At 39.2% G+C, this 25,220-nt stretch overlaps 1 protein-coding gene across 7 annotated transcripts in view; it reads right to left on the bottom strand.

Moving 5' to 3' along the window:
• Positions 1-4,008: 4,008 nt before the first annotated feature.
• LOC110190980 (uncharacterized) overlaps positions 4,009-25,220 on the bottom strand; it is a 40,558-nt gene continuing 19,346 nt past the window's right edge. For all 7 annotated transcript variants that reach the window (XM_086839655.1, XM_086839654.1, XM_020961688.2 and 4 more), the window contains exons 3-4: positions 6,318-6,375; positions 4,009-6,134 (exon numbers count right to left, since the gene is read on the bottom strand). In XM_086839655.1, the coding sequence (XP_086695781.1) occupies positions 5,989-6,134; positions 6,318-6,375 (204 nt within the window). In that variant the 3' untranslated portion in view covers positions 4,009-5,988. The remainder of the gene's footprint in view (positions 6,135-6,317; positions 6,376-25,220) is intronic.

Below are 25,220 nucleotides of genomic sequence, written 5' to 3'. Positions count from 1 at the left end.
TTACGCCCAAGTTGAGTGAATTATTGCATTGCAATGTCATTATGCCGCTTTTACTTAGAAATTTTCTGAAATTCTATGTTCCATTAACTTAATTAACATTTTTCTTGGAATTTTTAAGTGTTTCTAGTTTTTAAATTTTATATACTCATTTTATTTTTACTTTTTTATACATTTAAGATTAAAAAAAAACATTCTTTCTTTCTTGGAAATCTCTCTTAACCTTTTGTTATTTATACTTTTCTTGTAAACTGCAATCGGAATTAAAGTTCTAAGAATAAAAAAATCCTGTGAAGTGATCCAATTAATTGGTACTTTCCCTGCATTTTTTTATGGGGAAAACTCAACGCGTTGTTCATTACGCAACCGGCCGTGAAACATGCAATGTTGTAGCCGACAAAGTGCCCTCTCCTCCTCTCAGTTTCAAAAGAAATACACATAAGAGGCGGCCACTTCTTGGCCAACATGGCGTATGCGGATCATCGCACGGAGTGATGGCCACGTTTTGATTAATTAACAGTTTCCCGGACGCCTCGTCTCGGCTTGTTCATGCATTAATGGGTTTTGTCTAATTGATTTCATTCATGCCGGCCTGCTCGCCCTTTTTGTGGTCTGTAAATGCGGACAAATGTAGGTCCGGCGGCATATGCTGCGTATACGTAATGTGTGTTTGAATAATTAATATGGCAAGAAGGTCAGAGGTCGCAGGAATGATATTTTAAAAGATGTAGGCGGAGAGAGAGAAAGCATTCGGCGTGGGATTAATGTGCTGGCCAATTTTTCATTTCAACACGTGGCTCAGGCAGCCAGCGGAAAAGTCAAGTCCAAGTCAACAGAGCAAAGTCGAAAAGCGGAAAATGGAAATGAATTAAATTAAAATATGAATTGCAGAGAGCAAAGGCGACAGCCAGATCAGGCGATATGGCGCGAGAAATGCAAGAGAGTCCTGGCAACTCCTTGCCATTGTCGTTCCGTTGTTAATGACATGAAATGGATAAAGCTGCTGGCTGCCGACTTTCGCCGCCTGCAACTGACGCTGATATGGCCCTGCTGAAAGCCAACAAGCAATTAAGAAGGCAGCTGCTTAAAGGCCATCTCCGAATCTGGATGGGAATGGGAATGGTATGGAATGGTATGGCATGGAGGTGTGAATCGGCAGCTGTGCCAGTTAAACAGCTGCATCGACTGGCAGACTCCCGAGGGCCATGCTCACTTATGTGTATACACCGACTTGTGCCACAAAAGAAACTTAATTGTTTTTCCCTTCATGCCCCGAGTGTTTGCAGTGAGAGCTGTTAATTGCTAAATGGTTGGATAACTATGATAATGGCCATTGCTTAAATGTGCCAGACAAATCAATAAAATACAGAAACACTCGCAGCCTTGAAGGACTATTTTTGGAAAGAAACTTAGGCAGAAGGTCTTGACTTGCTATATATAATACATATCTCTAATGGAGATATAATGTTTAAGAATATGATATATCTAGTAAATATAAACAATTTCTCGAAAGATTTAAAAGCCTTAGAAAAGTATTTAGTGTTAACCTAAAGCAAAGTCAAAGAAACCTTTTTATTCACTTTAATTAATTAATTAAACTGCAGTTCATTGTAAATGTAGATGAAAATATATCACTCTAGCAGCAAGAATTTAATTACATTTTCATTGAAATACTGCAGAGTTTTAATCAATTACTAAATGTCATTACCTTCATTTACCTTTTCTTTAAACAACAAACTTATCCATTACGTTTTGCACCTGGCTTTTGTATGCCTGCAGCTAGATTACTTTCCATTGCAAAAAGTTTTTCCATCAGTCAGGAAAAGGAATTTGCAAATTGCCTTGAGCAATCGATGGACAACATGTTCAATTTACTAGCTTCGTGTCAGATGTCTATTAATTAGATGAGCTGGCACTTGGCATGGTTTTCATATTTGCTGGCATTTTGCCTTCTGAAGAGTGTGAATGCAGCAAATCGGTGACATTTCTCATCATTTCAATCTAGCCAGGACCCCTCGATTCCCGTTGCATTTGTTGGTCAACAAGCTCTTGGCAACAGAACCGGCGTTCATTATGGTCTTGTTTTCTTTGGCAGCCCTGGCTTTTGCCTCAGATTGGCTTAATTCGGTTTCAGCTTGACTTGGTCCGGTTGGAGCCTGGCATTTATTATGCTGCTGCTGCTTCTGCTGCTGCTGCCCTCAAGGACACCGAAGGCAGCAGGCGGCTTCTGCAGGCAAAACGCCCACAAAAATGTTGCCCGGCATCCGAAGGATGTGTTGTATGTTTGTGTTTGCCTTTTGCTTTGTATGTTCGGCACACAAAGTGTCATAAATTAATTCTGTGTGTGGGTGTGCCTTTGGTGCCTTTTGTTCAGTTTGCTGATTTTGATTGCAAAAATTGTCAACATTATTTCATTCTCAGTTGCATTAAAGTAGAAAATTAATTAACAAAATATTTCAAGCAGATATTTCTGGCAAAAGTTTAAAAAGATTTGAAAGTAGAGAAAAGTAACTAAGAAATATTAGAAATATAATCAAATTAGTGCAATAATCTTTCAAGAAATCATAGAACACAATTTAGCTGCGGTTCAAGCTTAATTCAAAGAAATTTTCCCCAAGATTTCCACTAGAAAACCTTTAAGAAACCTCCCCCATCAACTGGGAATTCTCACTTAAATATACAGCGGCTTTGCTACCAATTAAATGAAATGGAGTATATATAGATATAGTACTTTCGAGGGAAACTGCAGTGGAGAGTAAACGATTCGAGTGGAGCTCGATGATGCGAATGATGCTCAAGTGGATTCTAGTGGCGATGCCACTGACAGCGAGTCCTGTATCCCTGCAACCAGGCTTGATGAACCGTGCCGGAATGCCTCAAAGCGGCCAGAAATCCTTGAAGCAATTTTATAGCTTTCTGTCCTTTTTCCCTTTTGTCTTGGGGAAAATACCTCAAAAATGGTCTTGGGCAACAGCAATTGAAATAGTCGACAGTGGCCTTGCTAATGGAGCAGGACTATCGCTGCCTTTTAATCAAGACCATTGCAATTTGAGGCGCGACTTTAGATTAATCCATTTGACAGCGCCAAGGCTGCATTTATTTTGATATTTATGGCCGGCTCCCTTTTTCACTCGCTGTGCCGCGTAATTGCACAAAATCCTTTGCTGACACAAACACACAGACATGCTTTCAATTGTTACATCACGAGAACTTGTTTGTTAAGCTTTTCGCCCTAAGCCTGCCTCCTGCGTCGCGTTTTTCTGGCCGGGCATTTTCCGAGCAACTTTTTCACTGTTTGTCCCAACGATATGTAAAATGCGTGGCTTATCCGGATTACCGTATGCTGTGAAGCGTACAAACATTAGCACAACTCTCTCCCTATTTTTTTTTGTATTTATTTTTTTTCTATTTTGGGAAAGGCTAACACACAAATAGCAGAGCTGATTTTTAAGCGTTAAAAGGGGGCTGGAAAAAAAGGAAAAGTGGATTGAAATTTACCAGCAATGTTAAACCATTTATTTGGTTACTTACTTTTCAATTTGGAAAGCTAATAAAAGCATGAATAATATTTACAGACCTGTGTAAAAATAAAATCAGCATAACACGAAAGGGATTTTAAGCTTCTACTTGTAAATAATTTATACAACTTGTGTTAAAATTAATAACTATCCCCAGATGAATTCCTTTCTTCTGCAATTTTTTGCAAATAAAATATCCTTGCCATAAATAATATTTTCAGCAGTTTCTGGCTAGTTCCGTGGCCCAGAGCTAAGAAAAGCCCTCAATTCGAGCAATAAACTCCCGGGGAGACAAATATTTATGACCCTGCTGAACTCCGAAATATTTCTCAGCCCGGGGCCTTAGCCAGGCAATTACTCTTTTTTGCTCCAGTTTGTCAAAGAGATTCTTCTTCAGCTGCTTTGTTAGTTGCCGAGGAGTGGCTCTTGAGCAATGGTTGCTCATTAATTCAATTGTTTTCGCAAAATCAGAGAAAGAAAAACGAAATTGGCCTCGGTTTTTTGTTTGTTTTATTGAAGTTTATTACTAAAATTTTAAATTAAAATGTTATTTTGGAAATACATATACCATATACATATACAATTATTATTAGTGTTGTGTAATCGCAATTGGGAATTTCCCTTCCGCCTTTCCTATATCATAATTTCGTTTGCTCGCTCGTCGGATGAGAATGTAAAATGAAATAATTGCATTAAATGTAGCCAAAGCAGACACTATGGTTGACATTTTAATTGGCAAAATGTCAAATATAATTTATTTTGTCATATATGCAGTAATATAATTAAATGAAAATGCGATTTACTCATTTTATTAAGTGGGGAAAATGTTAATCATATGCAAATTATTCGATAGTGAGCATTAAATACGAGTACACAAGCTGCTTTGGTTTTTAAGGAACTAACATTTAACATTTTTTATATGTTTAATCGTTTCTCTTTTTTTTTTTTTTTTGCATATTTCACACGTTTTTTTATATTTTTTTTTTTTGCTTTAATATAGTGAAAGCCCTTACCTAGACTCTATTTTGTTGTATTTATATATATATATATATATATAGATATATATATATATCGTATGCATTGTTTCTTCATAAATGTTTTTTGTAAGTATTAATTCTTTAAAATATTATTATTGTAAATAATTAAAAATGGAATCGCGTAAGTGCTCTATATAAGAAAATCGTTAAGAACTTTCATGGTAATTCACTTGGGTTCACTAAACTCTCGATAATTCTAAATAATTCTATTAATTAGTTTTGTTTCTTTTATTTTTTGTTACCTACGCTATGCCGAATGGTTTTGTCTCTATCCGAGCTAGATTTTTTGCTACAAATACTTTCTGTTTTGTGAATATCAATTGATTTATATCGTGTTGCGGTTTTAGTTTTAATATTTAATTTAGAATCTCATGAACAGTGAGTGAAAATTTGTTCGATTTTCGTTTAGTGTTCGTTACTATTATTCATAATTCGTATTGCCTTAAAGTTACACACATGTTCACATATGTTAATAAACATTTTTGTTTTATTTTTTGTTCAAGGAAAACATCATTAGGTTATTAGCTTAAGGAACAACATATAATCTTTGGGGGGTACCAGCAAATATTACTGTCACAAAGTGCAAAATCACAGACCCCAAAATAAACTCACTGTGACTTTGACATTTGCGTAATATTTGTGGACCTACTAAGATGGAAATTATAAAGCAAAACACTAAGTGAAGCCGGTTTTTATTTAGTTTTGTTTTGCTTTCAAGCATCGCTGGATATTTGGATCCTAATTAATTTCTACGTTCTTCGTTTTTTTAACCTTAGGTGTACATTAGTATGTCCATGAAATGCATTCAACACGAATTCGGTGATATTTATATATTTGGTTTCCCCTTTTCTTTAATATGATTGCGATTCTTATGTACTTTTGACAGCTGGCATTATATCTCTTACAAAAACACTAATCTTCTTTGTGTTTTGTGTTTTTCCTCCAATTTAATAATTATTTTAACACGATTTAAGTAGTAATTTGGCATTGCAATTGTTATTTTGTTGTGAATATGAGTTAGTTAAGCTGCTGGGCGACCTTGCACCCCTATCGTTATCGTTATCATTTTTCGTTTCTGTTTTGTATCTTTTATTTTTATTTTTGGGAAGACAGTCAGAAATACGAAGCCCAAAGTATTAACAGTAAATATATGGCAAAATATACATACATTCAAATGTGTATAATTTATAAATTTTACACCAAAAAAAAACAGATTCAAATGCTACATTTTTGTTGAGTAACTTTTCAATATCTCTTTTTTAGTTTGATTAGGTCCCGTTCACAGAATTTTGTTTGTTATATATATAATTGGTGTAACCAAAAAATAAATGCTAAAGTGGAAATTTTATACATTTTTCTTTGCTGAAATTATTAAAATAAAACAATATTAACTGAAAAGTTAGAGTTAAGAGTTAGTAAATGTGTTCGAGGACCTCTTAACGCCGCGTATTCCAGAGATCGACGAATGTGGGCCAGGCCATCGAAACGAAGGGCAGGGCAAACAGGACGAGGGAGTAGGCCAAATGGTTGCCCGAATTACAGCCATCCTCGGTGCAGCAGTATGTTTGAGTTTCCCAAATTTCTATGGAAACAATTCGAGTAAAATTTAATTAATATTTCATTATTTATTAACCAAAAGGCAAATGTCAAAAATCAATTTATTTTGCGGTGGACTAACAATGATGCCCAATTACATGCTTCAATTAGCTTATTATTTTGATTTTGTGGTTAGCCTAAAAGCCTGATAAATAATGCTTTCACTTACCTTTCTCCTGGCACTCGGTGGCACAGTCACGAACAGTCGACAGCTCACTGACGTATTTCTGTAACAAAAAACAGCAACAAATATATAAATATAGTATATATTAAATGACTCACTTTTTTATGGATAAAAAGTTCATTAAATATCAAACAAGTCCAACTGACAGAGCCATAATATAAAAATCTATTGGTCAACAGTGCGTATGAATGTTATTAAGTTCATTGGGTAAACGCTTGTGAATAGCTTTCCCGATTCATATTAAAAAAAGGTATGTATACGGAACTCATTCATATATTAAATATGAAATTATTTCTGTAATATATTACATATATTATAAATATTTAACTTGGCCAGCATAAGCCTTCATGGCGTATACGTAATAAACCGATTAAAAGCGAAACGAAAATAATACACATCAAAATATAGCGATAAAAGTGGCTTCGGTTTAATTTTCAGTTATCTAAAATATATATAAGTTAAGAGTTTATCAATAAAACATGTAATATTTCCATTTTGCAAATAATGCAATTAATTTCCCATTTAATTTGTGCAGATAAATGTCATTTTGCTCCAAATAACTGCAATTATTTTCCTGAATTTAATAATTTATCGGGTCAAAAGCAGCTTGTAGTTATTTTTTTACACCACTCCTGGCAGAATATAAACTTAAAATAACCGCAAGGCAAGACAAAACCAAAACCACAGACATTTATAGGACTAAACATAAAAAATTTTACGACAGTAATTCGGACTGTGTGAAAGAGGATTAAAAATCACAAGAAACAAAGCAAAGGTTACATGGAGATAGGGGAATGGTTTTTGGGCCATAAAGTTGGCCATCCCATTCAATATGAGCGCTTATCCTGATAAGTAGGTCATAAGTAGGTTATCTGGCTGACCCAAGCAGATTTCAATCTCCCCCCTTAAAATAACCCTCCATCCATACCAGTTACCAGCTTTGATGTCTAGGTAATTCCGTAAGTATACTCTAAAGGAATTATTTATTTTACTCACACACTCTCGGCTCCGTTAGGTTTATTGTAGTCTAAACCACTTTTGATGCTCTTTTAACGACGGCTTCGTGAGTTCAACTGGGGTTCAGGAATAAATAAACGTAAAACACATCGTACTACGACTTGGTAATGTACTTGCAAGTTGCACACAAGCTGCTTTTTAGCATATAGTATATATATAGGAGGTGTTAAAGTTTACGACAACATGAGCCTGGGACACTAAACACACACAGATAACATACGGGGATGGCAAGGACATAAACTGCACACGAACAACAGAACCGTAAGTCCTTGCAAGGAAATTGAAAAATGAGACGCCCCTAAGTAGGCAACACATTTCAGCAGCGCCAACGCCTTGCGGTCCATTAAGCAAATAATAAACATGTTCAATAATTACCCAGGAGTGCGAACTCCAGCCGCAGGACTATAACAACAATGCACCTGCCACTAGCTAGCTGCAACCTGCAACGCAGCAACCCTGCAACCCTGCAACTATCAGACCAGCAATGTGTTCCGCCCGAGGGATAGGCAATACAAAACACGTGTTCACAACAGGAGGCCGCAAAGGATACAGGCTAGAGCAGCGCGGCTCCTGCGGAAGGCAGTCAACCGTGGCGGCTTATGGGGCACTTAAACCGCTTAATCGATTGAGTCTGGGTGTCGGGGAGTCGGGAATGGGCCAATGTGCAACAATCCGAGTCCAGAGAGCCCCGGCTAAGCCATTCCGCAGCACTTAACGACTTTGCGTGCTCACCGACCATTTGTAGGAGCATTTTCGCTGCAGAGCTGCAGTGCCAGGACATCTGCAGCTGGCATCCTGTACCATTGGCAGCTCATTGTTTATGTAACAGGTCCTGCAATGGTGACCGCTTTAATGGATACTACACAAAAAAAATGTATATAAATAGAAGCAGTGATACCAACAAAAGAAACTGTTGAACGATTGAGAGATTAAATTAAAAGAGAATCAATTAAAAGAGAGATTCAATTTAAAAGGTTTAAGGAAAATGAAATCAATTTATAAAGAATATAATAAAATTAATTAAAAGCTATTATATTTGCTGTATCATACTTTTCTTTCAGTGGATTATTCTGCTCTTTGCTAGATACCAAATGTTGTCTTATTAAAATGAGATGACACCTAACTAAGGCAATATATACTATATGTATGCTCGCTCTGCGTTTTCCCTGGCATTGTTTGTGCATAATTTGTGCCGCATATATTCTCGGTGTCGGTGTAAGTAACCCAAGGAAAACAACCCCTCCTAGGAGCACCCAAGGGGTCGTCGAAAGGGTAAGCTCATTATGTTATGCGATGGCACAAATGCGTTTGGCCCCAGTCTAGTCTGGCCCAAATGTGTGGCTGTGGGGCTAAGTAATGTGGCTAATATAGATAATGTGTGGATAATCACATGGGACAAGCATAAGATGGGTCATATTACCAAATATGTTAAGGGGTTAGTTAGTAGTTGCTGAAATCCTTTTGGCAGTTAAGTTATGTAGTTGGGGAATTGTTAAATAATTCAAATAAATGTACAAATATAGGAAAAATTACATAGTTTCAGTAAGTTTATAATTTTACAGGTTTGGTAAGCTAGAACTTCAAGAGAAATATAGTTATAGTTTATTATAATTCCATTTGAAGGGAAAATATATTATGCAATCAGCTGATTTACCACCAAAATGCCAACAAACTTAATTTCCTTTCGCCTTACCGTAAGCCTCATCTCGACCATCTTCAGTGACTCACTTGCAGAGATTTATGCATCTGGCCTAGTTTAAAAATGTGAAATGCGAACAGCAACAAAAAAACAAGGAAAATGTGCCCACTGGGTGGGCGTGGGCCATGGTCTGTCGAGCACGTCGACCAAAATGCAGCTCGGCATGTTATTTGGTTGTTAGGGCAAAAAGTTGCGGGGCCACCAAAAAGAAGAAAACACGAAAAACGTTGAGCAGAGCAATAATCTTGAGACAGGCGGCAAAAGGAAAAGTTCCTGCTCTGGCTGTGCTACTTTCACTTAAGCCAGTTATATCATCTCAGCTTAGTTGTGATTTGAACAAGCGAAATAGCCCCAGACCCCTTTTGCTCTAACCCACCCTCAACTTGGCCAACTCGGGCAGACAGCAAACTGATGACGACGTTGATGATTTCAATTTTGCATGCGAGTGACAGCAAAATGACTAAAAAGGGACCTCAGAGAAAGAAGAAAAAAAACTAAGAGACGCAAGTTGCAGGCGGCACAAAAAGAGCTAAAAGTGGTAATGACAGGAAAAGTACTGCCAATGGAAAAAACGAGGAAAATATAAAAAGAAAAGAAAGGAAGCCAGGATAAGGGTAGGCAGAAATACCCTAAGGACTATTAAATTTCATAATATTAACTAGTTATATGTTTACTTTTAAAGACAACAAATGTTTTTTCTATATTCCTAAATTTGTGCAGATCCTAAATATCCCTTAAATATTTCAAAACTCCATTATTAGTTAACGTATAACATATTTTATGCTATATATCTTTTCCGGAACTTCTGGCAAATAACTTTTATGTGACGGTGTTCAAGTATTATTTATGGGATCGTAGATGACTCCTCTCCATTGGCCTGTAAGCACCATAATACCCTCCATCAAGGGTATAAAAATGAAGATGGAATCGAGCAAAACGACCCACAACGTCATCAGTAGCAATGGCAACGTGGCATTGTGGCCATGTGAGAGTGTGTGTGTGTGTTGGCAGGTTGCAGGCAGCATTCACATCATCCTGGCATCGTCCTTAAGCCATTTATGAAAATTTCAAGTGTTCGGGGCCAGAGGGCACTGAGGGCAAGATGTCGGCATCTTAATCTCAAGAGGAAGATGATGATTTGCCTCAAATCATGTGTGTGCTCCTTGGATGTGCCTGCAGATGTGGCTCTGGTGCTGTGCTCATGTCCTTAATGTCGGAATGGGTTGGGACTAATGCAAGCTTATCCTTATGCATACACTGGAATGATGCACAATTTTTCACAATTTCTATATAATAACTCAATTGAGATTGGCTTCAGGATAATGGCATCTGACTGGGAAATCACGGAGTGCCATATAAATATAGAAACTAGACTCGTTCTCAAAGAGATGAGAAAGCCTTTAAGAGAACTAAAATGTGTATTAAAGAGTTATTTAATTATTATTAAACTGTTGTTCAGCTTAAACAACGAGGATGACCTCGTTAAAATTTCTTTACTAAGCTCAATAAATCCTTTCCCATCTGCCTGTCATTAAAATCATCAACGAATCTGGTCACGAACTCGATTGTGAAATCCACTTCAGCATTTTGGAGGCGCCACAGTTGTGACATTAATTACAAAATCGTGACTTATCAAACGGCAAGCGGCATCTGCACTGAAATAATTCAATACGGATTCGATTTAAACTCACAAACAAATGAATTATTCAAAAGGATCTGACCTCCCTCTCCCCAAAAACTCTTTAATTCAATTTCAAAATGCAATTTCAGGCGTATAATGAAAGAAAGCGATAGAGTCAGTCATGTGAATGCCAAAGAAATGCAATGAGGCGCAAAAAACAAAAAGTGATGGAAATCTGGAAACGTTTGGAAAAATGAACGGGAAAAAGAGATGAATCAAGAAGACAGTTTTTCCCTTTTGCAAAGCAACTTTTTGGGTCTCATATGCATTTTCCCAAGCATTGCCTTCAATTATTAAAGCCAAATTGTTCCCAGGTGTTGTGACAGGCGCAAAGCCATCGCATCCAATCCCAATACCATTCCCCGGAAGCCTTGAGCTCTCGCTTCAGTGGCCACATTGAATGGGCACAGAAAGTTACTCTACATCATAGTGTGCTCCATTATCAAAATGCAATTTCATCAATGCCGGGTCTTTGAGACCTCAAAAAATCCGGCCAGCCAAAAAAAAAAAAGAGAAAAAAAAAGAAAATGTTAAAATGTCTGAAATTTGATTTTGCCTCCAAGAGTGAACGATGCACTCTGCCATGCAGGCATCAGCTTTCAACAGTGGCTCAGTGTAAATCCCGAGACCCCAGGGAAGCCACACTTTAAGAAAATATGCAAGAAATGCCACTAACGTTTAGAGTAATATGTAAATTTATTAATTGAACTTAGACCTACAAGCAGGCTTTGATTATTTCTCTGTAATTTAACTTAACGACTTCATTAATTTAATTTACTTTGTGTAATCAAGTTCCCGAAATGTTCTTTAAAAACTATTTTTGTATATACCCTTTTCGCATCTTAAATAAAATGTTATATGATATTTTTCAGTGTATTTCTCGTCACAAGTCCCATTTAAAGTCCAATCCCAGCCAGAAGCCAGCAGACAGGCCAAGGAGCACAAAGCAGGCAGCCAGCAAACACTTTTTGGTAGTGCAATTTGTTGTTTGCCAGCTAACCAAGGCAACACCATTCGTCCTTTTTGGCTAGAAATGTTATATAAAACGGCGCTTCTATCCATTAGAAAAATGTGTGTGCATATTAAGATCTATTTTGTAAGATATATATAGTCATACGAGTCGTATACGTAATGCAATAAAGTGATTTGGCCACGCAATTAGAAAAATATATAAATAAAACTCATCTTTGATTGACACAAAAAAGCTTTTACAATAAAAAACAATACAAATTAGAGGATATCTGCAGCCTAAAGCTAACATAAAATGACAAATTTGTGCAGCCCACAATATTTTCCTGACACTTTTATTGCTTTTTAAACATGATTTGCCATTTTTCTTGCACATTATAAAAATAAACAAAGCTCGTAAAAGGTTAAGCCCCGCTTTCTAGTAAATATGCGGTCTCATCAAAATATTTTTATCACCATATTGTCCCACGCTCAATTACCCAATTGAAGCATTAAATTGTAGTAATAAAAATAAATTGATATTAAAAGTAAACAAAATAGGTAAGAGAATTTAATGGAACCATTTTGGGATAAATCTGACAGGATGAAATTATTTCCAGCACAAGTTCAAACGGTTCCATCTAAATGTCACATCAGCGGAACTGACCCCAACTCATCTGGGGCAATATTCAATTGGCGGCCCGAGAGATTGCCCTCATCATTGTCCCGGCTCACCTTTTGGCCAGGAAGGCAGCTAGGGGGGAAGGGATTAGCAGATGACCCACATCCACAACGCACAATTGCCACATAGACAGAAAAAGGGCAAATGTTGATGAGTTTGCAATACAACAGACGTGCCACTAGCATCTGGGCCGCATCTTAAGACTTAAGACCATGGCTAAATGGCAGGCAGAGCACACACAATACACACACAAAGATAGACCGGCTAAGAGTTGAAATGCAAATGTCCGATTTGGTTTGGAGAAACGATTTGTGTGTCAGGCAATAATTTTCCGAACGACTTTTGATAGGCGAACGTGGCCCAAAAACCAACAAATGTGAACTAATGCAATGGCAAACGACAATCGACAAACGACAAAACGGGTAACAGCAATTGCATTTTCTTTCTTTTTGCGCTTAGAGATGGTAAAAGTATCAATATAAAGTTCGATTCTATATCGTTTTCGCTTCCTACAGTACAAACTAGTCTGCTATAGTTTATAGTTTTAGGTTTTATATCCACTTCCTTCCTTTAAAATGCAGATAGTAGTATTTAAAATAATTAACAAATCTAATTCTTCAATATTACTTAAGTTATTCAGTCTTTTTTATAATTTCAAAGTCCATAAATGTTTATATAATAAACTAACCTGTATAGACACCGATAGTTTTCCCAATATATCCCACCTCTAACATTTTCCTCTCGACAAAAGTTCTATACAGCAACACCATAACGTATCAGTATCAACCGACAGCCGGAAGCCGGATGTATTGTCATTTATTTACAAAGACCAAAGCTGCGACTGTCCCACACACTTAGTGTCCGGCTATTATGTGTGTTGCGATGCTTCAAAGGATCATTCCAATGGCCACGTGGCAAACAATGGCAACTGCAGTTGCTACTGCAGCAATGACAGTGGTAAAAACAACACACAATACCATACACACAGCTGCCGCAGGAAGCAAATCCGATGGCAGATAATCAAGTGCACAGGCGATAAAAACTACACACATTCCTTCCGCCATTCACTTGCTGGTACATATCTTTACCGAAACTATGTATTATCGATTAGCAAACTCTTACGACTTGTCTCAATATTTGTAAAAAAAAAAACAGACCTTGACTAGCTGACTTTTATAACTTACAAGTGTAAGGAAATCGGTTGAGTTTGAGCATTAAACCACAACATAGAACAAAAACTATTATATATATTATACATTTTTTTGATAGGATATCACCTCTCAAGATGTAATTGATGCTGGATGTCTATATATTTGCATTTCAAGAACATACAAACAGGAAATAGCATGATCCATCTTAATATTATTTATTTATTTATTGCTGTTTTCCCAGAGAGTTCTTTCAACGTAGTACCTTACCACGTTTTGGGGGAATTTAAGACATAATTGGATGGCATTTTGAGAGGCATTTAGCTGCGCACTTAAGAAAAAATTTCTCCCTGATTCATTAGTAAAAATAGTTTTTCGAATTCCAATTGAATAGCTTAATTTGGCAGCCGTTAAATATTCATACATACGAATTCAATAAGGACCATTTTTAGACGCATAAAACTTTACGTCGCCAAGTTTGCCTACGTGAGCAAAAAAGGACAAACTTGGCTTGCATTAATTTGCGTTAATTTCGAGAGAGCCAAAAGTCCAGCCAGCATGCCACCAAAGACTTGAGCAAGTCGTTGGGGGGTCCGGCGGGCACCTCTACTGTAATTAAATTTGATAAATGATGGCACTACGACCTCTGGACGAACTTAAGGCACTGAAACGCCTCCTGGCAGACTTTGGGGGGGTGGTGACAGTCTGGCGGCGAGCCAGCTGGCTAGCTGATTCCAATTCTAAGAAACTGCTCAAGTGTAAATGATCTGCGATTGGCTGGAATTCGATTCGATTGGGCCAATTTTATCGGACTGTTGAAGCACGCAAGAACGTTGACAATTATGCCATAGCCATGCTCTGCTTTATGAGAGGTTTTTGTGAAGGCGGTGTGAGGTATGCCCTAATTTATGGCTGCTAATTTGTCCAAAGCAGCCCCCAAAAGGAAACCTTTGGCAAATTAATTTGCAACAAAACTTGATTAATGTCGATGTTTATGCGGCTTGGCTTGGCTGCGGTGTGGTAGCCTTTTTCCACATGAATACCGAAAAGGAGAAGAATCGGTAATTAATTACACATGGAGCGCCGCAAAGTATGCAGAGAAACCGGCAAGGCTTGCTGCGTATTGCGTATACGCAATGTGACCCAGCTCAAAGGCTTGAACTCAATGCGGGTCCAATGTCCACATGGACAGTACTTATGCACAAAACCATTTAAATTTCAAACAGATTTATGGCTCTTAATTGTTTTTTAATTGCTGCATTAAATGAGGGGATTTTCCACAGCTCTACCTGGTTAACATGTAAATTGCAAAAGTACTCTGATTTCGAAAAATTCCAAAAGCAATAAATAAAATGCCAATGCAGGACACAGCCAAACCGTAAATGAAGATTAGTTGGAAAATGCTTAACTGACACAACGATAAATTTCACACAAAAACACATATATTTTGGCACAGCCAAATATTGGTTTTCACAAAAACACATACACACACCTATTGCGTTTTATTTGTTCATCGTTATCTTAATGTTTATTTTCAATAATATTTTAGTGCAAAGTGCATATATGCAATTATTCATGTGTTTGTATATTGAATAACAAGCGAAATATGTGTCCCAGTTATATAACATTGCCTTTTGTTTACATTCTCGCATCATTTCTCTTTCAAAATGTAGTGTGTAAAAACATTTCCATCAAATTTGCATAAGCGAAACACAAATATAGACTTTAAATGGGCATTATCACACCCTTGGGCCTTTGGCACATATCGAGGTAATCAATCAATTAGGCCATCAATCACCTCATGGGACCAAGGTTACGAGGGAACTATGGGAATTTATTTATTCTGTATTTCCCTTTTGCGGCCGAATGACTGATTGATTGTTGCTGCATTGAATTAAATGAAATTAAAGTGTTAATTTGGTCAAAGAATCCAACGATTTTGGGTTACAGCAGCTTGCTGGTAGGAAATTAAAAAACAATCGACAACTTTTCCGGTCACAGCGGTTGCCCTTCTTAACTTTTCAAGTGCCACAAAATCCAGTGCGAGTCCGAGGTTTTGCTTTTTCGCGGAAAACTTTCACCACCATTTTCTGTTTCAGTTTTAAGAAAATGTACTAATGAAATTTTCGCGACATCTCTGCAGGTATTTTTTTGGCTATTTATAGTTCTTGTTGTTACAGAAACCTACACTTTTCATTAGAGGTGAAAAACTTTTGGAAGTATGTCCCACAAGAATAAGGGGTGAAAGTTGCACTTTTGCCAACAATCCTTTCTCGCTAATTAATTTAGTTTGTTTCTTTGGTTTTTGGGGTTGACATATCGGGGTTTCTTACACGGAGAGAAAATGTCTCCAGTCATATTTATTTGTAATATAGAATTATAGATAAACTTATCCAATTAAAGAAATAAATAACCTAGGATCTGTTTCCCCTCAAAAACATATATTCTATTGTGTTAGTCCCACACCTCTCTCAAAGATTACATTATATATGCTCTGTGGAAATTGCTTGACTTTTCCTGTCCGCAAATTTAATTTCCCATTTAATTGCCACATTTCAAAAAGTTTAAATTGTCATAGATTAAACTTAAAGGGGGATCCCCTTGACAAATGCCTGGAACTTGGCACAGCCTCTGACAAAACTCAACAAAAAATAAAATATACAAATATGTGAAGGCAAGATGAGAGTGACATTCGAGCGTTAAAATTAACGAGTGTCACAATTTACGTGTGTGATTTACGACATCAAATTTTCAACTCCAGCTGGTGGCCATTTTTTCGGGATTTTCTTTTGCCTTTTTTCCCGCCCTCCGGGTATTCGTTATTGTATTGTATTTTTTTTTTTTTTTTGCCGTACCCTCCATTAACCAGTCTGGGCACAAGGTCGCGTGGAAAAACATGAAAAACCACTCGGTAATTACTATAAGCAAGCATTTGTTCGCCGCAGTTTTATTACTTCATACTGTTGCTGTTATTGCCTGTCGTTTGTCAGCCCTACAACGTCCTGCGTCCTGCCTCCTGCGTGGTCCTGTGAAGCGATGCGAAAGTCCTTGCTGCTTGTCGCTGGGCTCGTTAAAATTAATTAACCTTGCATAAATTTTTTCATTAACCAGAAATATGAATGCGTATAAAGAATGGCCTCTACAAAATGCGCTTGATCATTAATTATGTGATTTAAGGTAAAGTAAGGCCGAGGGGTTTCCTCATTAACGATGAGATATAACCAGTATCAGAAATAGATGCACACAATGGGCTTAAACTGTGTTGGCCGCAATTAGCCGGCTTATATGACCAAGCCGAGCTGGTGGTTTAGTTTATTCCGGTCGTAACCGCACTCGCAATCTGTTACTGTATCTATATTCTGCATTTGGGATTTGCATTTGCATTTTGCATCTGGTAAAGTAATGCGGTATCTGGATCTTTGCCACGTTCAACGGTTCCATGTCAGGGCCGTAAAATGCCAGAATCCTAACATTTTATGGCATTATTATTCGCATGTACTCAAGGCACTTGAATGTGGCAATTTATTGTAATTGCACAATTTATGCTGCACACTCTTTAGGTGCCATTCAACATAAACTTGTCAAATACGTGCAGGATTCTCCTTGGGTAACTTTGGGTTCGAGGCTCGAGGAGAGGAGGCCGTGAGGCACAAAAAAGACAAACGATATCACGCTCAAAATACTGCCAGGCAGTTGACACTTAAGCGATTCCAAATTCCATATGCATGTCGCAAATTTCACTTTACATATGCGTACAGGGGGTACTTGATAAGGTGAACAAAGGCCAAGGAATATTTTAAATTTAAGAAAATATTAAAAAGTATTTAATGAAACCAGTTGCTCGCGTATTTGTATTATTATTTACTTTAGGAGTATTCATATATGATATGTATGTATTTATCTCAAGAAATAACAAAAAAGGAAACTAACTAAGGAAGCCGATTGCAGTTTGTAAATGAATTATATGATCGAACCAAAAATTTTTCATAAATAAGTATTCTTTAAATCAATATTAATAGATATTTTTAGATGACAATTTTGTTAACATATCATTGCTTAACTAAGCCAAAAATGCATCAATATCAATTCAGAAAGCGTTGTTATGTTAGTTTTTAAAAGGTTTAAAAATCTGCTTAGTCAGCTTACAATTTTTAAAAATTAAAATTTTTTATTTTTTTTTTACAATTTTAACCCCTTATTATATTTTAAAATTTTGCAAAAAATTCAAAAATTTTATTTTTTGACCGGACATGATTAGATCAACTCGGCTGTTGATGCTGATCAAGAATATATATGAGTTATAGGATCGGAAATCATTCCTTCACATAAATGTAATATCAATGACATATCATAATAATTTAATTACACATCGAAAAATATCGAATTTAAGGTTTAAATTTAGCTCTATTTTATATTATCGTGTCATTATTAATTCTATTTTCTTTTTTCAATTATATTTTTACTCTAATATTACTATACAGTTTTGTTCAGTAAATATTTATTTTTTCACCTCTAATCTTAAAGTATACTCTAAAGGGTACTTACTGTACCCAGTACGTCTGTCAATTACTCTTGTTGCAATTGCCAAGTCAAAGACAGGGACACAGAATGCCATTGTTTGCCACAGCCGCCATTCAAATAATGTCCTTCTAAGCGTTTGTGTGAGCGCGTAAATCATTTTCAAAATGGAAACTGGCACAGAGACATGTGAAAAGTTGATCAAACCCTAACCTATATACAACGGGATATATATCTAAGAGAACCCCAGGAAATTCTGTGAATAACTCACATGCACTCGCAACCGAGTTATTTTTGCTATTTCCTCCCCACTATCTGTACGAAATTTAGTTGCTCGAATTCAGTTCTCCCGCACATTTTTCCGTGTGTTTTTCCATTTTCCTTTTTCCTTGCTAGCGTCTGCTGTTTTTCACTTTTTTTTCCAGAGCATTGCATTTCTATTATCTGTTGTATTTCTTGTATTTCTTGCTCAGCGTTTTGTTCAACTGCAGCAGCCGCTTAACTTGGCTTTCTGCTGCCGGGCAAATCTTTGAAATATTTTAATGTGCTTTGCCTAGATTTATGAAGAGCGTACTCTTGCCTCTTCTCTGTTACTTGCTGCCACTTAAAATCCTGCATTAGCTGTTTGCCGCCTGCGAATAATGCTCTGTTTTATATATGCTTAAATCTCGCCTGCTGCGGTTTGACTTTTGAGCCGACTAACGACTCGTGGGGAGGGAGGGGAAGGGGACCCTTAACGGTGGGCGGTGGGTTAGTGGGCGTGGTCATAGCTGCCATTAAGTGGCTTTGGCTTGCAGCTGATAAACGATGCCAGTTGGCCTGGCCATAAACATTTGCGCCTGCGATTTGGCCAAACAATGAAATATGATAATCTCCCGGTCGTTGTTGAAGTTCATAAATCCCATCGAGTGCATAAATAAACTTCTTGAAAACGTATTTCTTTCACCAGTTAGAAAGATATTAGAAAAGGAAATTTACTTTAAAAAACTACTGCCTTTAGAATAGTAAAATTCTGTTATTAGTTTTGATTAGAATTTTAAAAGAAAGTTGATTACAAATCAATAGTATCTTGGAACTTAAAATAGGTATCATTATCAGAATATAAACTAATCTCTTTAATTACATATTCCCTGAAATAAATTTCACTTTTCCGTTGAATTTAAAATGTATCTAAATACTACCAAATATTATTTTTTCATTTATTCTGTCTGTGTTTCCCCCCCTCACAAAACAAATAACAAAGTTAGACCAAATGCCATGAAATAAACTAAATTAAATAATTAAATTGCTGGTTTACCTAGCGAGCAAACTATTTAATTAAATTTAATTAGTTTTTGCGGTTGCAAATAATAACATTCATTTGCCAAATTGATAGCGAAAATATTTAAACTAATTAACCATTGGCCGGTAGCACAAAAAGGTAAAATGTCCAAAAGTACAAATTCCCTTTTCCCAGCGAAATGATGGATGGAAAGCCCGGAAAATGCCAAGCGACCGAATGAAATGAAAAGCTCAGCCCTAACAGATGATCCTGGCTTGGGAGGGTGTAGAAAACCCCTTACTCCAAACCGGGAAGTGAACGAATTTCTCAACGACTTAAGGCAACCGAGGAGGAGAAAGGCATTAGTAGGATCTGACAACAACGACGACGGGCTAAAGTGCCCCTGGAACCAGGTGAGATGGAGCTATTGCAGCCACGTAAGCACAAATTCCGCGCCATAAATCACGGGTAAACAATTTTTTTCCTACCTTCGGATAAAACAGAGCCAACTGAAAAACACCCGCTCCAACTACACAAAAAAAAAAACACGAGGCAGTTGCGTAACTGGTCAGGACAGGGCCAAGAACGAGGTCGTGTCCGCAAAAAAAGACCGAAATTGTGCCGCAAAAAAAAGGAAACAAAAAAATGGAAAGAGAGTGCTGCGAATTTTCAACGACACAAATCAACAGCGGCCAAATTGAACGTCAACATGACTTTGATTGTTCCCTGCAAAGTGCGAGTCTATGGCCGTTCCTCAGCTGGATGCATATCAGCATCGGTCGCTGAAAAGGCAAACAATCCCGGTTCGCAGATCCCCAACTAGATACTATTTTAGATACCAGGCACTGGGCACTGGGCACTGGGCACTGGGTACACCAGACCAGGCCAGAGTCATCCAGCAACTGCCAGAGCCACTCATCGCCACACGTGCCACATGCAGCCAGTAAAGTTGGAAAAACTAAAGGAATGCACTCTGAAAAATCGTATATAACTTATACTAAAAAATACTTTAACTTTACTTTTACTATTTAGACAAAAAAGCATTATTATTTTTTACAGCTTAAACTGTGCTATATGTTTTCAGGAATCTCTAATCCAAAAACATCCTTTTTAGTTATCTTACTTTCAAAACTTACATTTCAGAAAATATTCTTTAGCGTGTCCCTAGCTTAAGAAGAACTATTGGCCCAGTCAAACACACATATTTGAAATTCCGGCGCACAATTCAAAAGCCGACTATCCTTGGAGCCCCAGGACCTGCCCTACCTTCAACTCAGCCTTTTCACATCCCTCAAAATTTGCTTCAAATGAATGCTAAAAGCCAGTTGGCAGCTGTTTCCTTAAAGCCAAGTCCTGTAACGAGGACCAGGCCGAAAATATGCCAAAATGTCATTCACAAGCATGTGCAAAGTATGTCGTCGTTGTCGTTGTCGTCTCTTGCAGGACACCGAAAAAATAAGGATGCCCAAAAGAGAGGCATCCAGGATCTGTGGCCAACAGACAAACACCTTGGCCAGCAAAAACACAGATTCCATTTCAAAGATTTAAGACAGAGATAAGAGTAATTCGTAGAATAATAGTTTTGTGGAATATCTCGTTTCTTTGGTTAACTTTTGAGAATTCCAGGAAGACATTCGTATATAATTTAAGTTGGAATTCGGGAAATTAGTTTGTTGACATAAAGAACCCTTGGGATTTCTTATCTGGTATGCATAGTGGGAATATTTAAGGATGAATTATTCAACTTGATATGTTTATTTTGAATAAATCGCTTAATAATTCTTTACTTTCTAATCCTAAATCATTCGGATTCATCTTTATGTATACTGTTCACGTCAGAAGGCCCTTCGCGGCGGCCGCGGCGCCGCCTCTGTCCACCGAGCCTCCAAAGCCTTGGCCGCTCTTGCACTCCCGCAAGTCGGCTCTTCGAGCACTGCTCATCGGGCTAGTCTACGCGCTCCCGCGCCCACTCTTCGATGTTCGCGAACGCCCGCTCCCGAATTCCCGAGCTTCGCTCGCTGCTAAGCGAGGTGAGGGACGGCTTGTTCGCGCTCCACTTCTCGGGCCCGCTCTCGCACTGTTAAGCGTAGCTTATCGGTCGGGAGCGCGGCCCTTACATTTAAGCTAGAGTTAGTCTTATGTATGCAGCGCAATAAAGCTGACCATTTGATTTGCCCACGACGCCCCCGTCTTTTACTTTTCACCTTCGCTTGCGACGTGGGAATTTCCATTGGGCTACATTTGACAAAACAGGATCTTCAGCGGCAGGATCGCCCCCCGACAAAACATGGTCCTTCGAGCCGGAGTCCGCTGGTTGTCCTCAAGGCATTTTCCGCCAGAGTTGTCGACTCCGAGGGCCCCAGCGCCCCGGCTCCATTCTTCCGACTTCAGAGTGACTCCAACACCCAGACCCAGAAGGTGTGACCTATGTTCCAGGGAAAACCATCCCCTGCGAAGATGTCCCCGTTTCCTTCAAATGACCGTAGTCGAGAGGTCAAATATCATCCGAAGAAAGCAACTCTGCTTGAATTGTTTGGCACGAGGCCATCAGCAGCGGGATTGCCCCAGTGCCCACTCCTGCCGTACATGCCGCAGACGGCATCACACCCTGCTGCATCCCAGAAGGTGTTCCTCCAGTGTTCAAAATGCTCCTGAACCTTCCAGCCCAGTAACCGCTCCGATCCAAAGGATATCCGCGTTCTCCACGCGAATCACTACTCCCAACGCCTTCAATTACTGGGTACCCTACGACATCAAGAGCAGACGTTCCCGAGGTAATTTATCCTACCCATGCCGAGTCTGCAGCGGAGTCCATCCGCTTCGAAAATGCCACAAGTTCCTCAGGCTTAGTGCTGAGAAGAGGCTCCGCGCGGTGTCCACCAACCGCTACTGTTCGAACTGTTTGGGCCACGAACATTCCCAAGGCAAGTGCCGCAGTGGTGACCGATGCAAGACGTGCAATCAGCATCACCACACGCTCCTGCATATGCCGGGAAGTCCAGTTCCCGCACCCCGATCGCAGCATCGGATGACTCCGTGCTTATTTACTGACCGCTCTTCTAAATGATACTTTTTTTCCAGTCCGCTTCGAGAAGATGCCACCGCTTCGCACCACGCGAACGCTCTGATCAGAGGTCCAATCCAACCGATTCCGAGGTTGCCACCGAGCTTCATCCGCTTCCGACGTCGACGTCACCTCTAGGATCCTGCGCCTCTCCCCGCCCCTCCTCAGCCACTCCACGGCCTCCGTCCACCGCTCCAGTCCGGTGCGCATAGGCAATTTCCGCCGCTAGCCAGGACCCCCTGCAGAACGCGGCAGTTATACAGGACGAATATGTTGCAACCCGAGTAGTTGCAAGGGGGGGAGAATGTTCACGTCAGAAGGCCCTTCGCGGCGGCCGCGGCGCCGCCTCTGTCCACCGAGCCTCCAAAGCCTTGGCCGCTCTTGCACTCCCGCAAGTCGGCTCTTCGAGCACTGCTCATCGGGCTAGTCTAAGCGCTCCCGCGCCCACTCTTCGATGTTCGCGAACGCCCGCTCCCGAATTCCCGAGCTTCGCTCGCTGCTAAGCGAGGTGAGGGACGGCTTGTTCGCGCTCCACTTCTCGGGCCCGCTCTCGCACTGTTAAGCGTAGCTTATCGGTCGGGAGCGCGGCCCTTACATTTAAGCTAGAGTTAGTCTTATGTATGCAGCGCAATAAAGCTGACCATTTGATTTGCCCACGACGCCCCCGTCTTTTACTTTTCACCTTCGCTTGCGACGTGGGAATTTCCATTGGGCTACATTTGACAAAACAGGATCTTCAGCGGCAGGATCGCCCCCCGACAAAACATGGTCCTTCGAGCCGGATAAGGATATCCTTCCGTCCCTTCACCAGCAGTTCCTGGTGATTTTTCCGCTGAGATAAGTATATGCTTGATTCCGTCTTGTTCTCGCTGCCGGTCTTAGACAGTGGGCCGAACATTTAATTTCGGTCGCACCGCTGCAAAATTTATTGTTTTTCGTTCGTGTCAACTCCCCGTCCGAGTTTTCCTGACACCACGGCAGTGAGAAATTCCACTTTTCTATTCGCCTCCGAACTTCGAAACTTTTCCATCCGTGTCCGTTTTGTGTGCGCCGCCATCCTCCTCGCCGTCTCTTCGATTCCCCGTTGTTCATCCACTTGCCAACGGTCGAGGCCTATGTGCAGCCACATACACACACACGCATTCTAAACTTGTGCTAATATTTCCGTGCAAAAAAAGTTCTCCGTGAACAGTGAAATTGTGTTTCAAAAAGAAAGGCATAATTAATATTGGCCAGCCGGTGTGCGCTTGTTTCGGGAATTCACGATATTCACGATGTCACGATATTTTTTGTATGCTGTATCCATACACATTTTTCTGTTCGCACAATTCAATACAGTCCACTTCTCGACGCTCCACTGTGCCAATACAAACCCTACAGTTGTTCAAGAAACAGATTTCGTCAACCAAGGATTTAAAATAATCCGAATTTTATAAATCCTATTTTTTATTTATTTCAATTTACGATACATATATTGGGCAAGCTTCGCGCTATTCTGCGCTGAGCATCGATCTCCAATTACATACATACATATATACACACGCCCGCATAAGGGCATATTAAGTTATTATTTGTCATTTCTTTTTCGTCTCTTTGTGCCTAGAGCGTGTACAAGCACTTGTACTCATACATTTCACAGCCGAACAGTGCCGACGAGATATAATCCGCCACCTACAATTTTAAGGAAATTTCGTGAGCCAAGAATTTTAAATTATCCGAATTTTATTTACCCTATTTTCATTTAGGTGAAAGAAATACAAATTTACACACATACCTCCATACCTACAAGCTTCGCGCTATTCTGCGCTGAGCATCGAAACCCAAACACAAACGAGTGTTTTTAATTGTCTTCGATTTAACCGCCGCAACGGCTGTGTTGTTGCCACCCCTTAAGTTCTTTGGGTCCCTCACTCATCACTGCTTTGCCGACGGCTTATCCCAGTGAGCTCTTCTCCGCGACCAGAAACGGATGTTTGTTTTTTAAATTCTACCTTCTTAGCGTTTAAATAATTAAACATCTACGACTCATAGTTAAACATTCATTAATCGATCCAGAATTTGAATTTAATTAATTAATTTAAGTTAATTAATTTTTAATTCAATCCTTTCAACTGAGTCGCCGCAACGGTCGTGTTGGTTTTTCCTCTGGGTTCTTTTGAGTTCCGCACGGCTTTGCCGACGGCATGACCCACTGAGGTTTTTCTCTCGAACTAAAGCCAAGGGTTTATTTCGACCATTTCATCCGTGATCAATAAATTTGGCAACAATTAATTACTTCCGACCAATACGTTCCTAAATTCGTATTTAATTTATTACGGGATCCATCCACAATTCGTGCCCAATTTTCTGAGCAAAATATAAGCAAACCTCCACGTCCGAAATATATTATATATTCTATAATACACAAGGCTTTTTAATTTCGAATTAAAATTATTCCGGTATTTTAATTACGGGCGATTCCGTCAATCCGGTTGGGAAGATCCCAGTCCGCATTTCCGCGACCCTCTCCGATTAACTTAAAATCCACTGCTCGACTACAAAAATGGCTCAAACCGCCATCGACATAGCGCTGAGGAAGTTTATTGCCACGACAGACCGTGTTAGTCAATTCGAGGCAAAGATCCAACCTCTAGACGCCCCAGAAACCGCCCAGCCCTCTCCTTCCACGTGTAAAGTGCGTCGCGATCAGATTCGCGCACTGTGGGAAAAGGTCGAAAGGGATTACGATATTTGTTCGGATCTTGTTTCGGCATCCGGTGAGAGTAACACCAGCAGGCTAATGCTCCAGTCCAGATATGAGCATTGTTTGTCGGTCTACGAAAGATGTAGTGCCGACCTCCAACAGTTGATGGAAAAGGGATCTTCTCAGT

This window comes from Drosophila serrata, unplaced genomic scaffold (genome assembly GCF_035046125.1).
Source record: "Drosophila serrata isolate PLE 108 unplaced genomic scaffold, ASM3504612v1 contig_376, whole genome shotgun sequence".
Lineage (NCBI taxonomy): Eukaryota > Metazoa > Arthropoda > Insecta > Diptera > Drosophilidae > Drosophila > Drosophila serrata.
This window is presented reverse-complemented; position numbering and strand designations above follow the sequence as displayed.